We start from the raw sequence: 18,020 nt of genomic DNA on the forward strand, positions 1-18,020 counted from the left end.
TTTCGTCTTGTAACTTAGGAGATAAATGCCATTTGGAAACACTGCATTCATACCAGGTGTTCAAACACAACATTCAAAATATGTTGTATGAATGGAACTGAGCCTTGTTAATGTTACCACCAGGGATTTCCCCACTGTGACAAGTCAAAACAGCTTTTTCTGAGGACATTTTCACTTGCACAGGTTACAGGATGTAACAAATAATATTGATTATGGTTTCATTCCATTGCAGGATGATTAGTAAGCGCTGCCAGCTCATTAATAACATGAGCCACACACTCATGATTGAAAGATGAATAGAAACTGGAGCTGATAATCCACTGTGTTGACAGAAACAGACAGCTGTCACGGATCCCTTTCAAAGTCAGCCTTTAAACACTTTCCTCTCCAAATAGAAAATCCACAACAATCCGTCGAAGCATTAATTCACACTCATAATAATTTTAGTTCGGCCCCAGTTCGGCTTGCAAATTAAAGAGGCACTAATAGAACAGCATCGCCACAGGTCAGTATATATCATTATCTGACTGACAGGATGATCATGATGCATCCAAACGCTGCCAAGCTGACTCACAACCTCAGTGTTTATGTGACCCAGCTGGATAATCCCTGACCCACTTACTGCATCTGGATGTGACTCTGTCTGGTATGCTGATCCTCTTCCGAGCCACAAAGCACTGTATACCTACTGTTAAATTAGCTGAGCACAAAGAAAAATATCTTTGGCTGTCAAAATGTTAACATTGGCGTGGGGAAATGTGCTGTTGTCAGACTTTGTGAATGCTGTCATATTTCTGCAAAAGTAGTTGATTTTTTGTTATCTCTGTGAGCAAAGGACATGTTGCTTTACGAAAAATGTGACATTAATTAATTTATATAAAGAATATAGTCATGCATTTTTTTTACGTTCGTTATTACAACAGAGTGCTCACTTCACTGGGAGCTATGCTTCTCTTTATCAAGCCCATTATAATTTCCAAACAACATATTTAAACATAGTCGTACTTTACTTCTTGATTCATCGATTATTCAGCTGTTCTATAAAACATCAGAAAAAAGCAAAAGACATCCATCACAATTTATTTCAAACATTTTGTTTGTGGAAAATGTACTAAACTGTAAGGCCGGGAAAAGCTCTTTGGCACACAAAAGTGTATAACACTTACACAATTTGTTCAGCAAGATGATCTTAAAAAAATTAACACCATTTTTATGATTTTTAAAGCAGATGGTATATTATGTTAAGGCTTTAAACAAACTACACCGCGGTCACATGAACAATAGTATACACAATGAGGCTGTTAAGACAAACTAGTCGGAGTGATGATGTTTTGTAGTCTCATTTAGCCACTTGTCAGCAAGCACATAAAAAAAAACGTAAATGCTTAAAGATTCACTAGAGTGGCATCTACTTGATTTAATAGGGAAAACTAAAAAACAATCTTAAATACACCAACCTAACACATCTCCTGCATCGAGAGAACACAGGCCGAAAAAATCATTCCTATTAGTGCATTTCAGCACCAAAGAACAATGACACTCACTATCATCACATGTGACAACCAACCCCGAAGAGAATGTGACGAGCATCCCAACTGGATTTCATGTTAGCAGCTAAGCTACCTTTCACATGTTGTAGCCTAACTAAGAAAAGAAAAAAACAATCTAACCGATATTGTATCGATACACGGAAGCCAAGTATCAATTTTTTATGTAATAAATTATAGCTCTCCCTTTATTATTTTTAATGGTAGTGATTGTTTTATTATAAACCATTATATAAAATCTTTGAGTAGAAACACAGAAGAGACTATATATTTAAAATGTTGGCATTTAAAACACAAAAGGTTCTCTCACCTCCTGAAATGACCATGGAATTGATCTTTGAGGTGACCTCTGACTCCAATTCTGAAAGTTTCAGTACCAACTTTTTGAACAGCACCCTCTAGGAACTTTTTTGTTTAGTGCTAATTAGCGCATGTTAGCATGCTATCTCCAAACTAACATGACGTTAGCATTTAACTCACTGCACTGTCGAACTACATCGTAGACTCTTAATCTCTTTCCTTTAAAAAATACTTCTTAAACGATTAATCAATTATTTAAAAAAAAAAGCTTTTCTTGTCTTGACGAATCGTGGCCATGCTAGTTTAAATAAAAGGTATGATGTTAATATATCAGTTGGCAATTGTGGTGCAGAACATGCAGCACTGTTAAATGTTAACCACTTTCAGTTTGGATCTAAAAATCTATAACTAGCAATAAAAACAGTCAGCCTACTTGTTCTTTATGATATTCCCCAAAACATTGCTCGTTCACTGCTCCTGTTATGAATGCACATAAATGAAATAGTCAGTATAAGCCGCAAATAGTAGTAGCTCTAAGGGTTTAAAACACCTCAAAGAAAATAATGAGGTATGTCGTTACTTTTGCTTTGATTTAGTTGAAGTCATCTGAGACTTTAGCGCTCAGTGTATTTCCTCAGCTCAGTGCCTCTTCCTTCAGCATTTTGCTCTTCCTGCTGCCTGAAAACAAATTTCAATCCCTTCAGCTTACACACTCTAACAGTACGGACACATTAATGCTTCCCCGGTTCATCTGCTGAACTGCAATCTCTTCTCAGTGGCTAAGCTCTCTGGATATTGCTCACTTCTGACACTTATTTCCCCCCACAAAAACAAAATCTCTTTAATCTCCACTGTGGGTCTTTATCTCTGCAAAATACAATGAAAACGCCATTACATGCATTTTGTCTTTATTATGAATGTGCTGCAGAAGTATAATATTCCAAATGCTAGTTAATCTTTGTAATTTTCATTTTCTATTGTCAAACATTAATCAAAATCCACAGCATGCCAATAACCACAAAGATTATAGAAGCCTGGTGGTAACACAATGACTGTCAGTTTCTGTGCCTATGTTAGACCATGACTGCTTAATGCTAACTCATATCAACTATATAATTATCACAATATTGAGATTTCAATCTGCAGAATACATCAATTGTTGATTACAATTCAATTTACATATTAAGTGTTAACTGAGGATCATTACAGAAGATTTTCTCTAGGTGTGAGCTCATGATTTCTGTTTCTGTACATGATTCAAAATCTAAGGTATAATAAATAAGGAGTTTTATCCATTCTCCATAAAACCCAGTGGTTTCAGATCACAGTGAGAACCAAAGATAGATTAAGATTAGAGGTTAGTTAAGGATACATAGTACATATATAATCATAATAATAACAATGATAATATTAAATCAGATTTTAAAGGTAGTTCTCAGCATAATGTTATTCATATCTCACACCTATAAAACCATGTTTGGACCACTGTTTTACAAATTCAAAAGACAGCATCCCACTGTGAAAACAACATGGGCACATAATTAAGGTGTTCATTGCTGTTTTCGGGATTTTTCAAGGGACAAAAAACCCCCAATTTGTTTGGTTTGTAAGTACAGACGACCTGTGGGTGCAGACTGAGGCTACAGCCACCAACTTTGACTGCAATCACAAGCTATTTAATTTGTTAACCAAATATTGATTCCTATATGCATATAATGCTACCATCATCTGTCAACTGTGGCACAGCACTTCAAGAGCATCACATTATGAAGTTCTGTTTCAAAATGATCTTTTACAAACATTATAAAAAAGTTATACATCATAATTAGCTTCACTGTAAAAGGAATGTCTTGCTACAGTGCATTTGTTTTGTGAGCATGTACCCTTCCCCGGCTCACAGTGGTCAGTGGTGTCAGCGGATATATATTAAAGTTGCAGCAGAGCAAAAAACACTTTTCCTCTAGACAACATTGCTGTGATCATTTGGGTCTTTACAAAGCAAGGAACTTTCCTTCTACATTTTTTTTTTTGGCACACATTTTCCTTGCAGTGATGACTGTGCCTTCTGTATGAGACTTTCCATAATCCCTTCCAGTTTAGCACTCATAGCTAGTCCTTGATAAGCCTCTTTTTCCTCCTCTTTTACCACCCATACTCCCTCTCAAACACAAGATGTATGGGCAGGAGAACCACGGAGAAGAGTCAGAAACAAGAGGACATACTGCAATTCAAAGTGTTTCTTCTCTGCGAGGGAATTGGGTGAATTTCTGCTCTGTGATTTCAATGCAACCACAAATCCCAGAGCCTCTCCATGTATCTGAGGGTAATTAATGGCTAACTGAAGCTCTGATGTGTCCTGTCGTTGGCTGCAGGGAAGGATGGACGAGGGCAGACATTTTGTTGCATGTGACGCTGTAGATGGGAGGCAATTCTTCCCATTTCACGTTGAGACCACCTCCACTGGTCTCTCTAATCTCTCGTCTACCTTGTCTGAGTCAGTTCTGTGGGTGATGTTGGGAAGCGTTTCTCGAGAATCATTCTGAATGTGTTGACCAGAATATGAAGGCGCTGATTAGACTACTCCCTTCTCCATCTAACAGACAACCCCCCTCCCCCCTCCTGACTTAGAGCAGCAGCATTTGCATATTTTATTTTCTTCCATTAGCAAAGAGGGATTTATATAGATTACAGAAATACAAGTAAGCACTGTATATCGGGTGCATATTTGTCACACATCCAGGTAATGACTAGGCGGTAAAGACGGTGGAGCAGGTGCGGGCCAGACGGTCAGTTGCCTTATCCAGTTTCATCCCAGGATGAAACTCAGGTTTTCACATTTACTAAAAAAAGAAAAGGAAGTGTATTAGTTAAAGAGCTATATATTCGGCAACTTGATATGGATGGATACACTTTCACAGACCACAGAGGACAAGTTATGTAATGAGAAACACACTGGTTGTTGATCCCTTAAAGTTGTGTGTACAATTGCTCTTCCAGCCATTAAGCTAATTAGGACATCTCTTGGCTTAATGAGACCCAACTTTCTGCATTCAAAAGCAAGAGTACAGATAAGTATCTCCTTGAACTGAAGTGAAAAGGCAAATAATAATTTAACTGACTGACCCTTCATGCACTGTAAAAGAGAAATACTTTGATAGACCCTTTCTTTACAAATCTCTAATAAGTCATATTCACTGATCTGTAACCGAATCCCTTTATTTGGTACAATAAATGTGCATTTGCCTTGTGAGCCTGTCAACAACTCACACTCTGACAGACATTATAGATATGAATACATATGGTACCAGGACAGCAAGACTTTTCACATTATGTACAAGCAAAGAGGACAAGGCATACAACAGAAAGGTAATTACACAGGGCACTACAGATAAACACACATCAATCTGAGGCATGCAGTTGATTGCAGCTGGAGGCCACCCGTGCAAAAAATTAAACATGTCCAAAAATGTAGATTTGATAAAAATGCTCTGATCTTTGTGAAGAGTTGGCACAGTTCCTAAAGTGCTACAGTGTCTAAAGACTTGTGCGGGCATTGTACCTAGTGCAATGTTGTGCAAACATGGGTAATAATGTCAGTGATTACAGTCAGATTGTGCTAACAGTGCAACATATTATACTGTGATGAGATACAGGGTGACATGAGCAGGTGTTTGGGCTAGGAGGATCAGTGGTAGCAGGGCTATTGCTATAGGGGGACGAATCACTGCACATAGTGGGTAAAAAGGTTTAAAGGTCAGATTTGGGACACTCACTAGCCAGGTTGACAATGCAGGCGATGATAATGATCGTCCCTCCTACTAGCGAGACCACGGAGAGCATCTTGGCCACACGTCCCAGTCGCACGGCGCCGTCCAGGTTTCCCTGCTCGAGACTATTCTTGGACTGAAGGAGAAGGTTGAACCATCTGTTAGCTGTGGTATGATACAGGTGCCTATTAAGAGGGGGGGTAACAGACAAAAGATCCGGTTCTCACCATGACGGCGTAGACAAATCCCACAATGTTGATGGGCCAGACGGGGCAAAAGCAGGCCAGCACCGATAGGAGGAGGTAGTCTTTGACCTTGGTCCGGTCCAAAGGCGGGTTGGTGGCGATACTGGAGTGGCGAGAGATCGACGGCCTGGGCGAGAAGGCCGTGTAGCCGATGGAGCTCGCCCTGCTCCCCTTCCTGGTCTTGTTGTGATGGGGGTAAGAAATGGAGTGTTGTCTTCTGGGAGGAGAGCAGATGACCGGAGATGTACACTCTGCGGATGTTGGGTGGATCCCATTACCTACACATGGGGGACGAAAAAGGATGGGCAAATGTTTAAAACATTGGAGGTAAATGTGCGTGTGCTCTACCAGGAGCTCTCGTACGCACTTGAACTTGACTTTCCCTGAGTGAGCTGACTAAGCAGCTGTAGTACCCTCCCCTCCTCCACCCACCCGCTGCCTTAACTGGAGGTCAAACTCAGTCACTTACTGTTCTTCAGCTTCTCGTTGATGACTATGACTAGCTCATCTTTGGATTTGCTGCGGGGAGGCCGTGTGCAGACCGGGCTGCTGCTGCTGCTGTGGATGAGTGGTTCCCCTCTGACCGGTGGGCATGATGGCACGGAGACGGCGGCTTGGCTCGACAGAGAGTCGTCCTGGTCCAGCGACGGTTGTTCCTCCCCTGACCAAATGGTAGGGGCAGGCATCGTGTCAGCCATGCTGACCGCAAAAAAAACTAAGCCTTTGTTGGTGGTCGAGTCCTGTGTGTGCTGCCTGTAGTTGACCTGCAGGCCAGAAAATGGGTTTAAGCATCTTTATGAACAAGAAGATGCTTCCTCCCGTCGGTTTGGGGACTGTACACAAATTATTGTGGTGGGAAAGAGGGATTTAAAAGGGAGGAGGGAAAGATGCATCTTTTCTTTATGCTGAAGAAAGGGCTCTAACTTTTTTTGAATAGCAGTGTTTAACTTTTTCTCAAAACAAAGTTAGATTTTATTTAATTCAAAACAAATAACTTAAAATACTTAAATTATGAATATTGTACGCGACAAAATATTATTGTGTGTTTGCAATATGAGGACAACACTTGTGTCTCTGCAGCAGGGTTCATTTTCCTCAACAAAATCAACTAGACGTTAATAAGATTATGTTTAGAGAATCAAAACAGACCTGCATCTTTGTAATTAGTGATCTAACTTTATATTTCTACAGGGCGTGCTATTTTTCTCTAGCCTACTGTCACGCTGACCTTCACGTTTATCTGTTTAACAGAAAGCAAATCTACAGTTAAGTTAAATGTCTAATAATTTGTCTTTTATCATTTTCCAGTGACAGTGACAGTCACAGCTATTGGCTCATGATAAAGAATGGCTTAAATATTCAGTAAATAGGGCACATCATTTGATTGTTTTTCATAATTTTGGTCAACGCTAATGTGATATTCATGAAAAACACTATACCATTAAAGGGAAACTCAGTCTTTTTTAGAGTTCTTGGGGAATACTACCACATATGTCAAAACAGCTTTTTGTGGATTCAGAGGGAGCTGCGCAAAATGTGCATTAGCGGCTTATCTCCGACCGAACTGCCGGTGGTCCAATAGCATTGTGGGTAATGTAGGCGCAGGAAGAGGAATGTGTGAAATAAAAAGAAAACATGATTATTCAGCATCCGTTTTGATCAGTGTAACAAGAGCAACGCTAAATCAGTGGAGACGACGACCCTTTTGATATTTAAACTAAAATTGGCCCACAACAATGGAAATGTTTTGTTATTGTTGGCAAAATTAGTTTGACCAAATGTCTTGTTATTCAGAAATATGTTGCATTTCCTTTATCCAATTCAAGGGAGGTCAACCAAAAAAAAAAATAACGCTGGAGTTATAATTTAAAAAAAATAGTAAATCATCAGATTCAGCCCATCCTCATACACACAATACATTCTGCTTTAGAGATTTAGACCGAGTCCAAGCTCAATATCGTCACATTTATAATCCTCCCTTATGTAATTGGAAAATGTAAATAAATAGATTCAAGATAAACAGATAAAACACGTCACAGTGAAATAGCAGACCATCTCTCTCAGGTAACAATGAAAGCAGGTCACAATGACACGGAGAGTACAAAGGCATGGCAGATGGAGCGCAGGTTCCTTTCAAACGATAGTAGCAGCCATCTATCTCCGCGCAGGTGTGTAAATACCATTATTTCACCGCGTGTACACAATAACAGCCATATGGTGGCCGGTCTTTGGGCACAGTACAAAAGAAAGAGCATATAAATATAAAATGAAGACAAAGGAGGACTATGAAGCGAGTGCAATGGGGAGGGGGAGGGGGGTGTAATTAGCCTGCTGCTCGTCATTTGAATAAGGAAAAACACGTCCAGCTTGCATTGGATTCGTGCACGTAAAGCAAACCATGAAACAAATAAATAGCATTTAAAACCAATACCAGGGGGAGAGACGGTGGTTGTACAAATGTTAAGCAAACTGACCTGTTTATTCCAGCCCGTCTTAACGCAGCCGGAGCGTGCCCAGTTTTGACATTGTTATGAGGTGCAAAAAAAAATTAAATAATCAGACACGACCCAACATCTCTTCTCCAGCCGCGAACGTGCGCTACGAGTAAAATCCCACAATGTCCTTTTATTCTATGTGAAAGCTGGAGACGTGGAGGTGTGGCGCCTCGTTCCGGTGCAGTGTGCTGGGATGGATGGAGTCTCCGACGGCAGGCTGGAGTCAGAGAGGTGTGTGTGTGTGTGTGTGTGTGTGTGTGTGTGTGTGTGTGTGTGTGTGTGTGTGTGTGTGTGTGTGAAATGAAAAGTGAAATCGAATAGGAGGAGGAGGCTGGATTATAGCATCATTCTCTCCTTAACCCAAGACAACTGCTTGTCACAATCAGTATGTATCCACTGATGCTGCGTCACATCAGCTGGTGATAAAAAACGTGTCCTCGGGTCTCCGCCTCACAGAGGACAAAAGTTAAACAATTAGCCCAATTAGGTTTTTAAAACCAGAAATAGGTGATACTACCCGCCCAAACTGGGTGGTTTATTTAAGAGACGAGAAGTGCACATCGGGTAATAGGAAAGTGATCATGAGATGTCTTTATGGCGATGAAATAAACACTCAAAACATTCAATGACACGTGAGATGTTTATAAAAAGCAGCAGTGCGCCACCAGCTGGTACACAGTAGTAACTACAAAAACATCTTAAAAAGAAGCATAAAATGCAAAAAGCTTTTGAGATAAAAAAGAAGGGGGAAAACATGGAGAAAAAAAACAAAAAACGCGAAGAAACGGATCACTTCCCCATGTCGCTCAGGATGTTTGCCTGGTGGAATAAAGAGGGAATATTAGTACAGAGAAAAACGCAAGATCAGCACTAAAAACTGCACAATGTGCAAATACTCGCCACCACCTTGAACGTATTATACGACATGCATGCTAGCGGCTTTGCTTCGTGACAACATGCTGGAGTTGAGTAGTTACAATGCCAACCAGTTGCTCGCCTTGCTCAGAGGTCGTCGGTACCATAAAGACACCAACACGGTCACACGGGTTTCCACTATTCGGCTCACGTTACTGCAGTTTCACACGCGTGGCCTTCGGGTTCAGTAAACACGTGAAATGCTCTCGCTGTGACGGCTCAAGCGCACAAAAACTCAACGATTAACCCTCGTGTGGTGTTCGGGTCTGTGGGACCAGCTTTTTTTTTTTTCCCATCAATTGAAAAATGACACGATTTATTATTTTTCTCAAATTCTGACTCTTTTCTTTTTCTCTCTTTTTCTGTAAAAGAACATACATCAGAAGACATGTTCAATGACCACACACTGTAGGTCCTGTGTCCCTTCACTCTGTCCTCCTGTCTGGGCCATCTTATAGAGAGAATGAGATAGTTTTGTTGTTTTGCCCCTTCTGTTCCACACAAGGTTGCAACATTGTTGATCAATTCAAGCACTGACACCAGTCTGCTCTCATATTCCCAGAATATGTGGCCAGGAGCATCACTCATATCTTGATTATACTTTGTTCTTTTTTTATTACATTTTATAAATAAAATAAAAGAACGAGTAGCACATTAATTCATACATGTGATCTAACAACGGTAAAGGGAAATTATTAACCATACACGCCGTTTATATTGCTTGTAATTGGGATGAAGTAAACATCTGTTTAGTATTATTAAAGACCCACGAACACAGGCTGAATCAACATAAATATGAACACTACACAAGGGTTAATCATTTCAGGTGATTCTACACTTATTAAAAACAGTTATGGATATTATAATCTATTTCTGGCAATAAATCCACAGAAATGCCAACCCTTTAAAATCACAAACGTCAAGCGCCATCTCCAAAATTAGTAGGATTCATCCAGAATTTCGTGGCAATCCATCAAATAGTTATTGAGAAATTTCAGTACAGACCAATGTGGTGGTCGATCATAACTATTATATAATAATAAGTAGACCACCAACTATAGTAGGATTTCCCATAACACTTGGCTTACCTTCATGAAGGTGGAAAATCTCTTTGCCGTCATGCCCTCAACTTTCATTACATCCTCCAACTGCAAATTAGCAAAGCATAATTAAAGTAAATGAAAAGTCATATATAAAGTATCACTGTGGTAGAGTTATAAAGATTAAAACCAGATGTGCGCTCAACATTTCCTCTAACCTTTATGAAGTGACCGTGGATCTCCCTGCAGCCCAGGATGAGCTTTGCCTTTTTATCGCCGATCTGCTGCAGACCCTTCAGCTCTTTGAGGGCGCCCGTATTGAGCACATGCAGGATCTTCTGTCTCGAGCGCTCCAGCACAGACTTGTCAAGTTGGAATTCCCAACCAGACTCCATAAAGTTCTCTTTACCATCTGGAGGCTGAGAGAAGAGATACGTGCAGTATAAAGTTAGACTACATGTCATTTTACACAATAGAAAATGTACATGGAAAGCTTTGAGTGTCAAATTGTATACATTGTATTGGCCTATAAGGTTAATTTTGACCTAATACATTAAAGATGTTGCAGCATCAGTTGAGACAAAAACAAAATTGAGGCTAATGCACTACGTCAGCTTGTATCTGATGCTTGCAAGTCTAGCACAGCCACGGTTTGAATGCTGACCTCAACCAGGTCGGAAATCTTCTTCTCTTTCTTCTTGACACAGACGGACTGTTTTTTGACAACAGCAAGCTGCTGAAGAGGCTGGAGCTGGGACACTGATGGGAGGAAACCACACACAAATTAATGTTTTATTCAGTCCATGCTAAACATTAGAACCCAATCTGATAACAATGAAAATATTAGCACATAGTGAGGGCATTGAAACAGTTAAAATGGCATACGTTGTTTGGAGTCTAGGGAGATTTTAAAAAAAGAAAAAAAAAAAAAAAAAAAAGTATCCGTCTCACTCCCAAACTGCTGAGGGCTTTAAAAAGAATTCTTCCTCATCGTCATTGGATACATTTTCTGGCTTCCATATTGTAGACGAAGCTCTTGTATCACATTGCAGCTCATCAATAATTCCAGTGATTCAACATGATATAATTAGTGGGTGACTACTCTTTAAGAAAACAGTGACGGAAGATGATTACAGAACAGGGAAAAAGGGTTTTCCAAGGTCATTTTTTCACATAGCTCTTCCTTAGTCTCAGGCAATTTAAAGACAGTAGCATATGTTTATAGTCTTAATATGGTGAATCTCTGCATGTGTTCCCCATTAGATGAAATTAAACTGATGTCTATTTGACTGGCAGCTAAAGTAATTGGGCATAGGGAAGTTAGATCCAACATTTCTAAACGACCTTGTAGGGGCTGGACCACAGCCTGCTGCTTATTGGCTTTTGTGGCAGTTGACGGTTTTCTTTGCAGAGGAGCTGTGCTGTTCTTAAAGACAGGCTCATGTTTGGCACTGGACCCCTCTCCATCCAAACGTCTGAATAGCATGGCTTTGCTCTCGTACTCCTTCTGCTTCTCTTTGAGCTCCTGTTAAAATATAACAGAGTGGCAAGGTTGGCTATCAAATATCCAGAAGAGTTGATCGATCAGTATAAAGATCTGACAGTCTCAGCATCTGGTCAAGCATTTACAGAAAGTAGAGACAATTGTTGGACCATGTGCAGATATAAATGACTAAAACCTATCTTACGGGCGTTTTTCATGACAACCAGCTGGATAAATGCAAGTTTTAATATCACAATGCGTTTTCACCTGGATCTCCTTGCGTGACTGGGCTACATCTTTCAGCATGCCGAGTTTATCTTTGTCCTGGCAGTTCATCATCAGCTTCTCTAGGGCTAATAGTCTGTCCATCACTGATGGTTCTGATGGACTGAAATAAAAACACAAAAAAATAAAATCAAGAAAGAGAAAAGGTAAGTCGACAACGAGGGGTGGCAGTGTGGACAAAGGCTTTGAAATTCACTCAGAAATTAAAAGGTGACGAGATTCATGACAGATTCATACACAACAGATGCCAAAAGAGGACGTGTTTGTATCTTTCCCAAAGAGGTCCCAGAAGACACAGCAGCTGTAGCCAATGAGAGCACTGCAGAGAGAGTTGCTTTTTGCACAAGCTATACAATTATGTCCCACTGAATTAAGGCTATGGCTTGTTGCAGTTTATGTAGTGTGTGGACTAAATTTAATGTGGTGGCATTGGGTAGGTGCGTACATTCATTTTCTGCACAATCAAACATCCCAATTCCTAAGTATGATTAGCCAAACAATAATGGGTGTGTGATCTTTAACCTGTGAAACGATGAAGACGGTGAAGAACCATCCTGGTCAGTTTTCCGCTCGTTTTTCTGCCTTTTCTTTGGTGGCTCAGTGCCAGACCCCCCTGCCTCGTGGTCTTCTTTGGCCCGCTTCACTGGAGAAGGTAGACGGGAAATTAACAGTTTAGTATTCAGTGCATTCAGGCAACACTATTTGTGGGGATGTCTAGAGTGTAAAGCAATTCAGATGAAGATGGCACAGCATCAGTCAAGGCTGCATTGCAGTGCCAGAACTAAAGCACATGGGAGAACCGCATCATGAATATTTAAGGCAATGCTATCAAAGAAGGAAGAAAAAAAAAAAAAAAAGCGCATAGAAATAGTTAACTTCTGGTGTTAGAAACAAAACATTTTTAAAAAGGACATCCATCACGCCCATGCACAACTGATTGTTTACTCTTAGTCACCATCCTCTGGGGTTGCGACACAGGTGCCCCCTAATGGCCTTGCAACTCATTCTGTCAGAGCTCCCTGTTCTCAGCCTATTATACTTCCAGGCAATCAGAATAAGAAAGGAGAGTGCATGTCTCACTCAGTTTTACTCACCTGGCAGCACAGGCACTGCCACAGTTTCACAGGTGAAGGGCTTGTTCACGATGAGCTTGGATTTGGAGGCAAAGTTGAGTGCACTAAACGTATCAAAATAGTATTTGTACTCTGGTGCAATATTGGTGATCATGACAGAGTGTGCCGAGCCACCCAAAGAGTCCTGTAGCAGCCGTGTCAGTTTACTGTCTCTGTAGGGCACACGGACGGCAGTGCCCGAGTTAAGGGAGTCCACAACCTTGTTGAGTGTAAAGAGAGACAGGTTGATGGCACCGCTCTCCTTCAGGCGGATGCCTTGGTTGCCGGTGCGACGGTTGTCCTCAGATCCAGCCAGGTCAATCAAGTACAGCTTCCCTGTCTGTTGTCTGTGGGGCAGGGCACGCTGAGTCCGAACAACCTAGACAGTTGACAAGATTAAGATTTCAAAAGGGGTAATGACACAGGTCAGACGTGACAAATGCTGGGGAGGGAGGAGAAGGAGAGATAAAAAAAAAAATAAAAAAAATATTTAAAAAAAAAAAGGGGGACAGTTCCAGAATCAAATATACATACCCAACTACACCCGCCAAGACAGAAGGAATCATGCATCTATACGGCTAGCCAACTAACATTACAGCTCAGGACAACGGCATTCATGTTTACAGCTTGTGCCGTCGAACAGGTGTACGAGCCACTCGTCCATGAGTAGATGTTTGTTTGCTTCCTTCTACTCCGTTATCTGGTTGGCAGGTGTAATTCGGTAGAAAGAATAACCAGGTCATAACTTTTTGAAAAGAGTCAAATGTATTTTTTTGGCGCTTTGAATGCCATCTGATCCCTTTATAATGAAAATAATTCTGCCATCTCTTTGGCTGATACCTTACACAATTGGCAACTCACCAAAATAATCTAGATTGATGAATAGCACTACAGGTAAGAAGAAAATTATATATTTTTCATTGTGAGGCAAACGGTCCCTTTAAGTGAGGTAATGGTACGCAGCAAGGGGCTGTTTTGATAAATGTTACACGTCGTATACTCTAAAAAAAGCACAGGAAGTTAGAATGTCAAAAAAAAAAAAAAAAAAAAAAAAAAAAAGAGGAGAAAGTTATGGCAAGGACAGCAGACACCAGTTTGTTTCTCTCCTAGAATAGTCAGAACAGAAAGCACAGATGTTGCTAGTGGGAGTGTTGCAAGAGATAATTGATTTCAGCATCAGCTACCAAATCCTGACCTACTGCTCAGAGGCCACGACCTGTTTAAGATGCTAATTGACTAGCCACTGGATACCTGCAAACAGACCAGTTCAATGAATGATTCTCAAAGATAATCTTGAATGAACAAATAGTCTTTTCTTTGAGTTAAATCAGATTAAATATCAAACCTTGATGAGGAGGACAGCATGGCTGCGGCTGGAGTGCTGGTTTAGTTTAGTAGAGGCTGTCGTACGATGGAGGCTGGCAGGGACAAATTGTTTGTCAAAATCCGAGAAGCAGGAGATGGTTGTGTGAGTGAGGCCAGGGATAAGAATGTTCTTGTCCTTGTCCTCTCTGATTGGTAAATCCAGGGAGCTTGGCGATAGAAGATCTAGCACCTGAGAAACGCAGATTGTTATTGTCAAACATTAAAAAAAAACAACAGATTCTTTAAAACAGGAACAAAATCAACTATCAAATGACTGCCAAGCCACAAAGTGGATAAGAGAGATAGTAAAGTTTTTTTTTAAAGGTGAAAAGAAGTTTAGGAGCACCACTATGAGAAGGGTTTGAACAAAATCTAGAAGTGGCAGTTTCTTAGAACAGAATATAAAGATTTACAAATCATTAAAAAAGAAAAAACCAGGTGGTAGTCAGATTTGATATAAATTTGCAATACAATAACTAGCTTACAGATAAACGATGACATGGCTGAATATAGTCGCCTTCTATTTATTAGTAACATAAATGCCAAGATGGGCTGCCAAATGCAAAGAGATGTTGACAGATCGCGCCAATGGCTCTCAGTTCAGTGTGGGCTGAACTTGGATTTTGAAACCTTGTTTCACTCTTTTACAACATTAAACTATATCACTTTGACAGAAAGCAGGTGACACTATACTGCCAACCATTTATACCTTTTCATTGTAAATTTCCAAATAAGACATGCCAATGCTATAGTCCCATCCTTCATTGTCATCTTTAGCTTTGACAAGCTTGCAGACCTCACGAACAGATCGAGGGATCACACCTGGCTGATCTGAACTGCCCATCATGGTGTGGGTTTTACCTATAAAAGAGATTGTTGCGAGTCAGTGAGCAATAAATACTATTTGGAAATTGATATACAAAAAGGAGTTGACTTTAAGATCAAATTGTGTCTACATAAACATTATAGAGCTCAATAAAACATCTTAACCGGCACTGTGCTCTCTGTCTTCTCATCCTACCTCAACGATCGCACCTACCGGGTAACTTGGAGAGGATTTGCATCTGAACCTTGTCCTCTCACACTGGGGTCCCTTAAGGCGCCATCCTTAAGGGACGCAACTGATCCTCTCGTTTCCCCAATCGGAAGCACAAGTAGCAGCACAAATCTCTGCTTGTCTGACATCTCAGTGGATGTCCGCACACCACGTGAAAATTAACCCTGACAAGATAGAACTACTTTTCCTTCCATGAAAAGGCTCTCCCACCCACAACCTCCCTATTACCTTCAACAACTCAGTATTGGCCACGAACGCCAGGAACCTCGTTGTGACACTCGACAGTCAGCTCTCCCTGACTGCCAACATTACCGCAACAACACGTTCCTGTAGGAACATGCTGTACAACATCAGGAGAATATGTCTCCTTCTCACTCAGAAGGCGGCACAGGTTCTCGTCCAGGCTCTGATCATCTCACGCCTTGACTACTGTAACTCCCTCCTGGCAGGTCTACCTGCTAGTGCCATCAGACCGTTACAGTTCATCCAGAATGCAGCAGCTCATCCACACAACTCCTCCGCACCCTTCACTGGTTACCGGTGGTCGCCCGCATCAGTTTCAAAACATTGGTACTTGCGTACCGTGCTGCGAACAGATCGAGTCCAGTCTTCATCCAGGACATGGTAAAACCTTACACCCGAGCCCGTTCACTCCGCTCGTCTTCTGCCAATCGGCTTGTAGCTCCGTCACTGCGAGCTAAACACTCAAAGTCACGACTGTTTGCTGTCCTGGCGCCTCAATGATGGAATGAGCTCCCCATTGACATCAGGACAGCAGAAAGCCTCAACATCTTAGTTGCAAACTAGAAATGCATCTTTTTCGACTATACCGTGAATAAGGAAAGTAGCACCGTAGTAGCACTTAATGATAGCACTTTGTAGTTTAACTTTATTGAAGAAATTGTACTTTCTTGATTCTTGTTGTACTCATGGTTTAATGCACTTAGTGTAAGTCACTTTGGAAAAAAAGCATCAGCTAAATGAAATCTGAAGTATTTTGACTGGTGAATTAGACAAATTGTGGTTCACTTTAAACTGTGGTTCACTATACCCAGTATAGCCATCTAAAATCTCATTCATACTGTACATATATACCATTAAGAGAAACATATCAGATGGCAGCCTCGATACTGCGCTCTCTTGTGCCTTTTCTGTTTGTCTTGTTTCCAGCTCTACCTCTCTGATCACATTCAGCAGGGAGGAACTTTTACCCTGTTGTCCTTTTTTATATATTGTGTGCGTGTGCGCTTCTACACTGTCATCATTGAGTCCATCCTCTGCTGTCCGTCCGTCCTCCATCGCCATCTGGCACGCTGCAGCCACTGACAAGGGCAGGCTGCAGCGCATCATCCGCTCTGCTGAGAGGGTGGTTGGCTGCAATCTGCCGTTCCTAAAGGACTTGTTTGCTTCCAGGACTCTGAAGCGAGCAAGAAAGATTGTAGCCAATCCCTCTAACCCTGGACATAACTTGTTGGAGTCCCTTCCCACTGGCAGGAGTCTGCGGTCCATCAGGACCAAGACTTCACACCACACTAAACAGCTTTTCCGGTCAGCAGTTGGGCTCATTAACAGAGCTAGGGTCCCCCCATTGACTGACTGTCTCCCCCAGACAATTTCCTACTCTGCACATCCCTCATATTTAAATACACTTGCCACCTGAAAGTACTGCCATCTGTTGACTGTGCACTTTAATTGTATATGCTACTGTAGATTTAATTGTAAATATTCATGCTCCCCGTTATTGCACTATGTATACTGTTAAATGTTTATTGTCAAAATGTTAAATGTATGCACCTTCCACCAGGACAAATGTATTGTATGTGAACGCATACATGGCAATAAATGGTTCTGATTCTGAAGCATGTATGCCAAATGCACCTTGATTATAATCTTAGAATCAATATTCAACCAAGTAAACAAAAGTACAACTCAACAAAACCAATATCGCAGTGACATACCAGCGCCTGTTGGTCCGTAGGCAAAGACACAGGCATTTTGTCCATTCAGTATGTGTGGTAGAATGGACTTCACTGATGACAGGAACACTTCCTGCTGTGTAGTTTGCTCACCGTGAAAAGCATCAAAACTGTTGGGGAAATAACCACAGATATCAACGAGAATAAATGAGAACAGACAACAGCCAAGTGAAGAGATGCTGAGGACACTGACTGGTATTTGACTGTTTCTGTCGCGTTTCTCCAGTTGATTATTTCCAGGTTCTGCGAGTCCAGGCCTTTGACACACGGACCCTCGTCTTTCTCGTCTGGGTTGCCCATAAAAGGTCGCAGACGAACCGCTACCCGAACCCTGGACGTCTTCTTGTTTGCTCCATCGGACACCGCCACGCGCCGAGACATGACTGACCGACTAATAAACAAAAAGGACACGCGTTAGATAATCGAACAAAAG

The 18,020-nt window shown here is 41.2% G+C and overlaps 2 protein-coding genes across 2 annotated transcripts; both read right to left on the bottom strand.

Annotated features, from left to right (window-relative positions):
• Positions 1-5,594: 5,594 nt before the first annotated feature.
• On the bottom strand, positions 5,595-6,557 carry prrt2 (proline-rich transmembrane protein 2; the record flags this gene model as incomplete). The annotated part of the gene is made up of 3 exons (XM_079237713.1): positions 5,595-5,750; positions 5,842-6,137; positions 6,329-6,557. 3 exons carry the CDS (start codon positions 6,555-6,557, stop codon positions 5,595-5,597), a joined length of 681 nt encoding a protein of 226 aa, XP_079093839.1.
• A 2,514-nt stretch (positions 6,558-9,071) lies between these two features.
• On the bottom strand, positions 9,072-17,968 carry kif22 (kinesin family member 22; the record flags this gene model as incomplete). The annotated part of the gene is made up of 12 exons (XM_079214521.1): positions 9,072-9,173; positions 10,358-10,417; positions 10,528-10,728; positions 10,974-11,068; positions 11,654-11,834; positions 12,060-12,180; positions 12,600-12,720; positions 13,172-13,568; positions 14,535-14,744; positions 15,264-15,415; positions 17,570-17,697; positions 17,781-17,968. 12 exons carry the CDS (start codon positions 17,966-17,968, stop codon positions 9,144-9,146), a joined length of 1,884 nt encoding a protein of 627 aa, XP_079070647.1. The 3' UTR covers positions 9,072-9,143.
• Between the last annotated feature and the right edge of the window lie 52 nt (positions 17,969-18,020).

The sequence above is a fragment of the Taurulus bubalis genome (assembly GCF_910589615.1).
Source record: "Taurulus bubalis genome assembly, chromosome: 2".
In the NCBI taxonomy this organism is placed as follows: Eukaryota; Metazoa; Chordata; class Actinopteri; order Perciformes; family Cottidae; genus Taurulus; species Taurulus bubalis.